Source organism: Cyclopterus lumpus, chromosome 9 (assembly GCF_009769545.1).
Source record: "Cyclopterus lumpus isolate fCycLum1 chromosome 9, fCycLum1.pri, whole genome shotgun sequence".
NCBI lineage: Eukaryota > Metazoa > Chordata > Actinopteri > Perciformes > Cyclopteridae > Cyclopterus > Cyclopterus lumpus.
In genome coordinates, this window is record NC_046974.1 from 15339747 (window position 1) to 15352428 (window position 12682).

A 12682-nucleotide genomic window follows, 5' to 3' on the forward strand; every position below is an offset into this window, starting at 1 on the left:
AACAGAAATAAATGCAAATCTGAAACATTGAGCACGTCCGCAGAGGCACGAGCTGACATAATTAGTAAAGAGAATCCAGTGCTCTTTGAACATAGAACTTTTCCACAGAACATATTAATTACACTTGTGTTTATGCATATGCATTTGCTGAGTTGAAGAGTTTCCAGTAACTGATGATGAATGAAGCCAGCGCATTCCACTTCAACACAGCTTGGCTTCTGATCAATGTCTCTGATGTACGGAGGAAAAAATATGATAAAACTTATATTGACTTCTTTGTTGTTTTTTACTAAGGTCACCAGGAGTTCCTTTTGGCTACAGTATATTAGGCATATTCTTTCTTGGTGTGATGCATTAAAGATAACGTATAGTGTGACGATAGAAAAGTCTGATTTCCCTGACTGAGAAGGACATGTATTGTGTGCAGCTAGAGAGAGAGAGAGATTAAGGCGTTATCCAATTTAAAGTTCATATATTTTTCTTACAGCATCCTTCATGTCTCCCTCCTTTGGTAACAGAGTGACCGCCAGTTCCAGGCTGCCCAGGTTATGTTCAGGATACTGGGGGTCCTTCAGGTCCAGTGTCATATCCAGTGTCCTACAGGGAAGCACAGTAAACCTAGTACAAGTGCTGACATGAATACATTCACGTGCATTAAGTGCATGGATTTCCCCTATGTGTACATAAATAAATGCATGCATATTAAAATAACTTCAAGACATTCTGCTTCCTCCCTCTTCAAATACTCGCTGCCCTTCTTGCTGTTTTCAGTGAGATACAAAGACCACAAGCGGTCAAGCTCTTGAATTATGCATAAGGAAGGTAATTAGTAAAGGGCATAGCATGGCAGGTGATTACTAATAAAAAGAGAATGCTATTGCCGAACAGTATGAGCAAAAATTATTTTGACTTTGGGAAAAACATAACTCACAATTTAGATTTTGATGAAAATTTAAGCTGACCTACTGATCCCTCTCCAGTTAATACACACACATATATATATATATATATATATATATATATATATATATATATATATATATATATATATATATTTATACATGTAGTATAACAAAAGTACAATAAATGACTGCTACATTTTATTACAATGTTTTTGTTTTTATGGCCTGGTATTGTGTATGCTGGCTCATTGTCACACAGTTATGGCTTACTGTGCTGGAATGCTGAAATAGATTGGAGCCATTGTTAATGTTGTTAATATAAACTTTCCTGCTTTTTCAAGTCCAAATGTCTGCTATGCAAAATGTCTCTTACCACCATGGCTGACCCAATTTACACTTGACAGGGGGTGTAATCAGACGGTAATTGAAAACACCTGCTTGAGTGTACAAAAAAACAACCAACTCCAAAGTGATTGATGGAAAAAAGGAGATGTGACACATGAAGTTTACAGATAATACAATAACTACACTTTAAGAGATGGTAGTGTTTCTAAAGAAAGTTAGTGATTAAAGTTACTATGAGAAACTTGAATTGTGTGTTGATTTTGGCTGTGGACAACAGCAATATTGTTTTTCCCTTTAGAAAACCTCTCATTTTACTGTCGATGGATCTGCCTACTCTGGCCTGCACAGTCCTGGTTCTGGTTCTCCCATAACAGCCTTCAGGTTGCTGAAAAGGGTCAAACAAATGTCACAAATGTGAAAGCCACAACGCAAAAGCTGCAATGCCAATGCGAAAGCTTAAATGCAAATGAAAAAGCCAAAACATAAATGCATGAGCCACAATAGAAATTCAATAGCCACAACACAAATGTATACGCTAAAATGAAAATGAAAAAGCAACAACGTGGATTTCACATTTGCGTTGTGGTTCTGCGTTTGTTCCCTTATTTCAGTTTTGTGCATTTGAAGTTTGAGATGCATTACAAAGAACTGACACTAGAGGGAGACAACAGGCTATACAATGACTGTGCCAAGCAACGCGGACAGGTGCTTGAAGGTGTTACAGGTCAGACTCCTTAACCATTAACTTCACCATCATTTCAACTTCATTTGTTGTCTCTTAACACATACGCCTCACTGAAAATGCCCATTACTGGGGAAAGGAAATAATTAAAAAAAAGAGAAGACAAAGGACAAAGAGACCTCTGATGTTCCAGTGACTCCAGATGGAGGTATGCTGAGCCCATGAAATCATCCTGAAGTCCAAAGTCATAGTCAAAAACCTATAAAGAGACAATATACAGTTGTATAGTTGTACTATCAAAATATTAGTCACATTGAATCACCATTTTTGGCATAGATGAGTAGATTGATGTCCATCTTGACTTAATGATCATCCAAAATACAACTATTATTTATATTAAAGCAGGAACACATTTAAAATCCAGGACTTATCTGTACCTTGACGTATAGTGGGTCCTTCAGGTTTTCCACCAGAAGGCTTACTCTCTCATCCCACACCGGGTTGAGGTTCTTATGAATGGTCTTACTCCTGAACACCTCCTTCCCTGCAATCTTAAACTTCACATATGGGTCGCTGGTCCCTACAAAAAAGACAGCAAACACAGAGAAATATTGTTAAACTACAGGATTAATAATAGTACGAGGACAATTATGGCATATGCTGCCTAACTCTGTAAGGAAAAGGGTCAAAGTGAAAGCAGGTATACCCTTCACCAGCCTATCGTTACTCAAATGGTAATATCTAAAATAAGGACAAATAGTTACTGACAAAGGTGTCCAAAGAATTCAAATCAACCATGCCTGATGATAATTTATTTTTCTTAAGTACACAACACACATGTTTGAATAGTTTATGTATATATATATATATATATATATATATATATATATATATATATATATATATATATATATATATATATATATATTTCATGCCATGAAGGTATTCAACTGTAACTCCTCTTGTACTGTCATAAAATAACAAATCGTTTGATCTTTCTCAAATTACTTTTAGACACAGAGATAGTTGTACACACTGCTTTGAAGGAATAAGGAGACAATCTGGCATATCATGTGACTCTTGCTCTATTGTGGCTCATGTGATTACAAGTAATTAAAGCTGAAGCTGGGTGCTCAAATGACTCAAGTGCCTCAAAATGACCAGGAGGTGGTGCTACTGATTTACATTAAATAATGAAAACTAGTCTTTTTTATAATAATACATATTAATTTTGGTGTGTACTCTGTGATACATATGATGTATTATCCCTATGTATACACCATTCCTCATGATGACCAATGGGAAAAAAGAAGATATATAATTCTAAATCTATAAATGGACATTGATCCTCCTGTCCATCCCCTTTCTGTTTTATTCTAATATCCTAATACCCAAGGTCAATACATTTCAAATTTGTTTGACAGACAAAGAAAAACAAGGACCGGATCAATCAGACACACAAGTTCAAATGTTTACTGTATTAAAACCAAAGCAACAACACAGACTTGGAGACACTGGGTTTGTGTTTGTGCAGGAGATAATCAGGTTTACTGGTTTGGCAGTCTGTTCACGTCCAGCTAGAGAATGACCAAAAGGGACATGATCAGGACTAATCACAGGCATTTCATACCCAAATAAACTAAGAAATATATACACACACACACACACACACACACACACAGACACACACATATATCCTTATATACATACAAATAAATATAAACATTAACATGAATACAGAAACAGAGGGTTCCACTGTAACCAAAGTGATTGCCAAATCACAAGGGAGATAAGGGAGTCCTATAAATACATAATTTTCTCTAATTTCTGCCAGAATCTCTTGGATAAAACAGCAATGTAAGTGAACATATAAAATACATTGTACAGTACATGGTAGAATAAACGCAATCCTCATTTATATTGTTTACCTTTTATGATAATCTGCCCTGTTTTCTGTAGTCAGCCACGACAAGGCTATATCAAAGACAAGGCTGACAGCGTGAGTACGAGAGGATAAAAGGCTGTGCTCTCAGTATTCACACCCGTTTCATCAGATCTAGGTGGAGTCATGCGTTATCATTAGCAAGAGAACCAGTTCAAAATATGTGACCCAGTGATTTTACTGATTCTTATTAGAGACAGTAAAGAGGCTAATGACATGACTGACATGGGTTATTTTATAGAGCTTTTCTTTATTTCTCTATTCAAAAGTATTGTCCTTCTCATTATTCACATTACTCAGTGAGTGGTATTGGCATAAAACGACTGGCAACAGCTTACAACCAGCATTAACCAACTCTCACAGACAGCTACCTGTTGCACTAACCATCAAGAAAGCTACTTATAATAAAGCCTTGCAGGGTGGGAGTGGATGAACCTGGTTATAGAGAGACCGCCCATCAGGGACGCTCTAAGAAGTAAAGCTAGTGCACCTGCACCGAGGCAGACATCATTCAACATGACACCTGGCCTTTTATTGGTTGGGACATTTTAAAAATCTCAGAGCAGCTGAGAAATTTTAGAGCAAGATGTTTCCCAAGGAACACAGAGGCAGCCTGAGTGTGAGGAAAGGAGCTTAAGTGCAGGAAATCCACACGAGCAACACTATGTCTGAGTGCAAGCAAACAGTTTGAGCAAGACAGGGCAAATAAAAAGGCAAACAGGATTTGCCTAGGACAGGTTTTTTAGGGAAATAATTACAAAATCTGAAGGTGAAATCAATCTCATGTTCTCAAATTGTAAAACCACGCACTTGAATAAAGAATATGCATATTATTTTATCACTGCAAAAGAATTGAGCAAAAACATATGGTTGTGATGATCAAGAAGACGTTAATATATTCTAGAAAATGTTAATACTATCCTGTGTATAGTATTTTATTGGACAATACATTCAATAATCAAAAGTCATTTGAATTTGACAAAAGTGGGTCATTAGTAACAATAATGTCGCGAAATTCATAATTCAGAGTGCCCCCATGTTACCCGTGACTGCAGCGAGAGGACAGGATAAGAAAAACAAGAAGGAAAAGAGATACGGCTAGAAATGTCTGAGAGGGCATTAATGTGTAGCTGAACTTAGATGCAAAAGACAATGCAGAATTATATAAATACAAGCATGAAATAAATAAGAAGGAATCTATTCTAATCAATTGCTGTATTGTGTTCATGGTGTGATACTTCATGAGCTAATGACAAGACTAAAGCGAAATGTTCAAATACCGCATCACTTATCTCTAAAATTGCAGCATTTCTCTGTCTATCTATCTCACTTTCTGTGTCACACTGGGTCGATATTCCCCAGACACACATCACTGGCTCAGAGTGCTACAGTGCAGGCTTTATGTGGCCATAAACATACACAGGCTGAGCAGTATGAAATGGAAAAGGTTGGTTCTGTGGGTGGGTGGTGCCCCAGTATAAGGGAGCGTGGGTAGAGCACAGAGGAGTGATTGCAGTGGTGCTTTCTTGGAAATCAACCTCCATATATATATATTTATTAAATACGTTTTTTTCTATAGTGTTCTTTTCACACAGTTGGATTAAATCCATAAAGAAGGAAAGAAATACAGTTATTTAATGTGCCACGTAGGGCTTGTGGATGGATAGGTATGACGATGACAATCAATAGGCAATAGGTAGTATAAGATCAATAAGCTTTTAAAGAATTAATAATGGTTGACAAGAATGCCTTAAACCATGTGGGGTTAAAGAGAGGAGATTTGATGGATTGGTGCCCCCTGGATGTTTGTCCACCTTGCAGGCAGAAGGCGGTGAAATGGAAGTGTTGGGTAAGGGGAGGCTGGGTTTAAGGAGTCGCTGTGCGAAACACTGATGAACTGGGGAAGGTCGGAGCCGTAGGTGCTGAAGAGCAGCCATGCAGAGCACAATGTGATTTTCTATCATTACTGCGGGGGCTAAATGTAGGAGGTAAACTTGAAAAGCTTGTATGTTTTCAATGTTACAGAAATTAGGAGTTTCCAAATACCCCGTGCAGGAATTCAGCACTCAGCTTTCAAAGATTCAACATACTTTGTTCAGCAATACACATCAGCCCGTTCAGCTTTGTATGTTGGGACTCCTGAACCTGTCTTGGAAAACATCTGAAGCTGAAGTCATAGCAGGTCAAAACACCCCTAACCAGCCATGCGAGGAAACAATCTAGTGAACTCCAATAAAAAACATCTTATCGTTGAGTAAACTTCCAACTAAACATGTTTTTATTGGTCAGACATCACACACAAGCACACTTTTGAAAAATGGGCGATAAGGTCAGGAGGAGGTACCAAGTTAGTTTCAGGACATAGGTAGTAACAGACACATATGTAGTGAGCCCTGTATAAGAGAATTGTATGACATAAAGGACATGGTTAACTCCTTGATCCTCCTTTCTGGAGTCACCCTCCAGGCCCTGTCATAGACTGGTGGGTGAGTGGCCAAGTGAGCGAATGACAAGAAACCACAGTACAAAAAGAGATACTGAGTTCATATCAAGCTGTTAATCTATTCATATTTTATGATGCTATTAAACTAACCGCTATCACTATAACAGTAGCTGGAAGTATAAATACATGTGTTTGTGAGAGGACCCAGTGGCACACTCAGCAGGTACTTTTGGCAGATGTAAAAGCCCACGATTGACTTGCTGTTGCCTAGCTGCTCTCTGTCCTCCTGACTGGCTGTTGAAAACATATTCCACCTCACATATATCTCTACTAAGCACCTATTGGACAGCGGCCATGCAAATACTGCTCAGTGTCTGCCAATAAGCCAGGCTTCCCCGCTAGACACCTGAGTACAATCTGTGATCCAAATGTAAACAACAGCCAGTCATATATTACAAGGATTAACACTAACACACGATTTGTCAGCATTCGAGTAAACACACACTTCAAATACTTTAGTTCAAGTGAAATATAGATCGTCAAAATATAATGCTTGCTTTCAGTCATACAAATCCAGTCTCTTGCATTCTTACTTGATTATGGGATTCTACTTGCATCTCTCTCCAGTTGTTTGATTTCAGTGCGTATACTGTATAACCCACGTGCATATTTGCATATCTGCTGTTATCACCTACAGGTATTCGGTTGCAACCGATTTTATTCGATTTCAACCTGTTTAGATGTTTATATGTATTTGTATTACATTACTTTTCAAAGATGTCTAGATCTATGATTATTTTTATCCGATTCCACCCAAATGCACAAACTCCTATAAGTTCATTACATGCTCCACATCATCATCTGCTCTCTAGTTTTCAGAACGCAATCGGTCCTATCAGTGCATTCCCACAAATTGTAGCAATATGCATAACCATATTTTACAGAAGTGAGTGCAGACGCTTCTGTCCCATTCATAACATACCAGACTTTACCAATAGGAGGCAGTGTGTATCCATACACACTAAACACTCACACTCATAGGGACATGAGTAAAGCCATTCCTACTCTTTATGTTTAGTTATTTTCTTACAATGTTTTGCTTTCATCTGCAGTATATGTATTGATACAAACCAATAGTGCCATTCATATTCCAAAATGGTTTGTTCTTCAAAAACACATGTTTTGTTATATATCTCCTGCGCTTTGTTGCTATTGTCAAATCAATTACGTTTGCTGCTCTCTACTTTCCTCTCTCTCTTTCTCCTTATGCCCCACCATATTCTGTTTCTCTTTCAATCCCCACCAGCAGTTAAAAGTGAATTACTTTCAGTTGAATTCTTTGCTGCCATAGGTACTTAGTGCAAGTTATGGCATTGGCATATTCTCATTGTATCCAACAGCATGCTCACTCTCCAGGAAGCACAATTTGCCTCTTGATAAAATGAAAATAAGATTTTCAACCTTGACATGACAAAATGTTTGCACAATTATACAGCTGCCTCAGCTTGTTTTTGGTACGCAGAGTAAATGTAATAGACAGATTAGGTAACATGAATGTAAACGTGACGAAATGATATACCAATTGTTAAATGACCGGCACCAGGAAAATGTTGTGATACTGCAGCATAATATATAGTATAGTATAGTATAGTATAATATAATAGCATTTTATGGAACAGTTCTAGCAGTTGAAGCTGTGATGTAACAAACAGTCCTTATCGGGACAGGCTGACATTTCTAAAAGGTTCATCAAAGTCTAATGCTTTCATTTAAATGCTAGTGCTGCTCTGGTAGTAAACAGCAACCTAAAGGACTGCTTGTATGTCTCCAAATGCTTCAGACAATCCCCTGAGTAATAACTGAGGATTGATTTAAGGCACACATATGCACTCCCTCACAGAGAGGTGGTCATTCCACCACTTCTTCTCATTACTATCCTCATCACACATATGCATACTGTAAGCACACAAGTGCAAAGGATCGATGCATTGGGTCATTATCACTTTCAGTCACTCAGACAAATGCACACATGCAAGGCCAAATACCAGCCTAGCTTATTGCTTTTAGAGTTAGCAGGGAAAGAACAAAACTCGACAGTAGGTCTCGATCTTGTATAAAAAATGCTCAAGAAATAAAAGGGGACTCCTCTGTTTCTAAAACAGTGGGAGGGAGAGCAGACGGTATGTAGGCCGGGCAGAAGAGGTTTCTGCTGCAGTTAATATGGTATATTATGAAGATATGGTCATGTTGAAACTCAAACCACATAACGGTCATCTTGGCCAAAGCCTTTTACTAAGCTTATGAAAGGTGCTTCTTACTAACTGCAGGATGAGAGACGATAATGAGTATACTGACTTGTGATTAGCTGTACATTTCTAAAATAAAAAGCTCCTTTCCGTCATAATGGCTTCAATTGATGTGTGGAGCAAGTAATTATTCAGCTTCCTTATTTTAATCATGAAACTGTAGCTACTAATTACACATTAATGATCTGTTAGCGTTCTGTTTCAGTACAGGGAAGATGAACAGTCCTGAATTATTAACTGATAATATATGAGCAGGTAATTACATTTCTACAGGGGACAGTGTGATATGTCCTAAAAATAAGTATCATACTCCATGAAAAAAAGATAAACTCATGGCTTTGGGGGTGACAGTAGGATATTGCAGTAAAAATTCCCTAGGTGGTATATTTGTTCCTGTAACATTACTTTAATAAGGGTCACAAAACAAAACAACAACACACATCTCAAAGGTATTACTATAGTGAAACATAGCATGGTTAGCACTAAGCAAACCCAGCATTAGATAAAAACACAAGCATAATTTCTTATTTGTGAAATATTAAAAGTATAACATAAACTGGAGTAACACATTGTGGTGCTGAGACTTACTGATAACATTTTGAGTCTTAAAATACAATGAATATGGATGACAAACCTCATTTCGCTAGCATCAGAAAGCCATCAATAATGTATAATGTCAGTATGAAATTGTGCCGTTTCAATACATGAGAAAATTAGGTTCATCCAGAGATATTGACTGCCACAAAACAATAACAGAATATACAGCATGTGCCAGAAGATTAGAGTTATGATAGAAGACTTGTCAAATGTTTCTGGCGGCTCAAATGTAGTGAAATACTTTTTTCAGGGATTCATTTACACTGTATTTGCTAACTTTGCCAGTAACAAATATATTAAATAAGAGGGTTTCCTAAAGCAAATTGCACAGGAAGAGTGGCGCCTTTCCTGAAAAAAAAACATCTCCGCAAAGATCATCATTAAACATTTATGAAATATATCATTAACCTTCAGAGCGGAGCGAAACACCTCGACAAGCCAGTTTGCTGGCCAATATTAAACATAATATATTTACTCTTCATCCATGAAGCCTTGAGAATAAAAAAACACGTTTAAAAAAAAAAATAGATAATTTTCACTGCAGGCATTTAGAAATGTCCTAACATGATATGCACAGGTGTAATTTATAACTTTAGGACTACAACTATACTTATTTAGTCTGAATTGTGTTCAATTATGTTCTGAATATATATATATATATATATATATATATATATATATATATATATATATATATTAACCATTGTAATGTCATTGCTTTCTCCTGCAATAAGTCTGCTCTCTATTTCAAGGAGAAGTATTAAACAGCTTTGGGGATTATTCATTTTGAATATCTATATTTGCAAGGAGCTGCTCACAGTTAGATCCCATATACATTCAGTGATTGAGCAAAGTTAAGTATATCTCAAGATAAACTCACATAAACATTTCAACTATGCACTGAGAAATAATAAAGGGTCTCACCCTGAGAAGGAAGGAAGACAAATATTGTCCCTGACTATCACGTAAAAGAGGAAACTGAATTCCACCATAAGTAATAAAAGTGGCACCATATTCACCCTTCTTATTAACTACTAGTCAAGAGGTCATTCTGAACTTTTCCTTCCTCTTGGCGCTCACTGCTTCACTGATAAAGGAGTGTCGGCCACCACATTGCCTGTCAAAACAGCAGCTATTAAGAACGACACCGTGAAAGAGGCTCACTGATGCGTGTCATGAGATGTGAGAACAGGAGAGGAGAAAAAATATGGTGGAGCTGCCAATAAAACCCTTCGTCATGCTTGAGCTGCAGACCTGGAACAGCCTCATCCTCAGATTGTGGGCACTGTGTGGTTGCGAAGGTAAGTGTGTGAATAGTGCGGGAGCTGTTGGCCTATGTATAGTGTCTGGATTGACTGATGGTTGCAGCACTTGGGTGTCCCATTACCCAGAATGCAATCTGCTCAAGAGGATGTATTTGCAGTAAAAGGCTGCAAAGGCAAGAAACTCCATCATGAGTTGCTGGCAGATGGACTGAGAGCATGTCTCATTAAAATTGCACACAGCCACCACATACATGCATGCCTCTGCCTCTTGCTGCTTTATGCTGAGAGGAGTTTACTTTGCTGTCCTACGCTGACATTAACCCTAAATAAACCTTCATTAATGTGCAACGTGATCTCGCTTCAATTAAAATGCAATGCTTGAGATACCGGAACAGTGCTTGCTTAATACAAGCTGAGCTGAATGAGCAGAAACAAGAATAAAGCAGAAAACTGGACAGCCTGTGGCGGAATAACATCACAAGGTGAGAAAGCAATGAAGGGGACTTGAAATAAAACAAGAGACAACATGCCAACTGTGGCTCTCTCACTGCTCTGTTAAGGAACTGTTGTGCGGCAGACAAGATAATTAGGCTCGCTGTAGACTCTTGATCTCTACACTAATATTAGGGCTTTAAATATGCACACACAGCACACGTGTAGTGTCTAATGAACAAGTGCCAGCACACTCTAGTAGCAATGTGTAAGGAGTAAGAATCAGGATATTTCTGCACATAACCTATTATACTGTAGCTAGTGTATCCAATACTTACAGACAACTTACATTTAGACTTAATTTAACCATTCATACAATTGTATTAAATATTAAGCCTGCAGAAATATATTGTGTGGCACTTCTTTCACATCAGTGATTGGCAAACCCAAGGTACAGGAATGGCCCTCCAATAGTACATATGCTATTTCGCTCCAGTTGTACCATAGTAGGGTACGAGCATGCATGGTACCTTCAACATTGGTACTTCTTGTCCATACTTTCAAAAGTGACAAAACTGTACCTTCATGGAGCGATAAGCCATTTTGTTTTATGAGCCAGACACACCTTGAAATTAAGAGTTAAAAACAAGTACAATTATGAACACGTATTTATTGAAAGAAAAATGTTGAGGCCTATGCACTGAGAGCAATACAATGAGCAGTTAAAACACATTAAACATGTAACAATGTTGAATAAAATGACACTTGCAAAATGCTAATTAATAACTCAAATGCAGAGTTAGATTACATTCCTTGAGTGTTTTATCACTTTGTTAGCTGTTCATGAACCAGTTTAAAATGCAAGACATAAGCCATGCATGAACATATAATGTAACACAATTATAAGTAGAAAATACAGAACATACCAGCTATGGGAAAATGCCTTTTGACAAAAAGTGTAAGAAACAGAAACACAAAAGTTACCTCAGTCTGACAAATATACAAGATATCATATTTATTGTAGCAGTATGGGTTGCAGTTCAGCGTTTATATGTTCATCTGCTGCAAAGGATCATATGTTCAGCCTAATAAGTAGAATCTACAGTAAATCTATTTTTGCATCTTGCAAAATAATTAGTTTATGACAGAAATGTTTTACATTTTTAAAACAAGGAAATAAGACGTTAAAAATAAGGTAATCTATCCAATAAGTCTCGCTGCATCAATTACTTTAGCTAGTGTCAGCTGTGTGTTGGCAAGACCGACATACTGTGTGTGGTTGAGAGAGAGAGCATGTGTATGACGGTGAGTATGAAGTCAGCAGCGGTACAGCTGTGAAAGTAGTAGTGCTGTGTGTGTACAGTTTATTTGTGAGTAAATAAATGTAACACGTTCCTGTGTCTTGTTTATCAGCCAGCTGATGACAAAAGTGAAAAGTTAAAGTTAGCCCTAAAGTTAATAACAGCTCTGGCACACGTAAGGTGGGCTGCCATAAATGTTGAATGTTAAAATGTCAGCAATAGCATCATGTTGTATATGAACTTTGTTACATTCATTAAGTGAGGAACATCTGATGGATATGAAACATGTTTTAAAAGTCATTGTTAGAACTGTAATGGACTGAAAAGCAGTGGTATAGGTGCATCCCTAACCCCTATCATGAAAATGGACAACCACTTTGACATTATGTCTTCTCTGAATACCAGAAAGGCATTTCTTGATTTTGGGGTGGAGCCTAGGGAGGCCTTGAACACGCCTCAGCAGACAG

At 37.5% G+C, this 12682-nt stretch overlaps 1 protein-coding gene across 3 annotated transcripts in view; it reads right to left on the reverse strand.

Annotated features, from left to right (window-relative positions):
* mctp1a (multiple C2 domains, transmembrane 1a) overlaps nt 1-12682 on the reverse strand; it is a 170541-nt gene that overhangs the window by 64766 nt on the left and 93093 nt on the right. For all 3 annotated transcript variants that reach the window (XM_034540701.1, XM_034540700.1, XM_034540699.1), the window contains exons 3-5: nt 2367-2509; nt 2109-2188; nt 486-597 (exon numbers count right to left, since the gene is read on the reverse strand). In XM_034540701.1, the coding sequence (XP_034396592.1) occupies nt 486-597; nt 2109-2188; nt 2367-2509 (335 nt within the window). The remainder of the gene's footprint in view (nt 1-485; nt 598-2108; nt 2189-2366; nt 2510-12682) is intronic.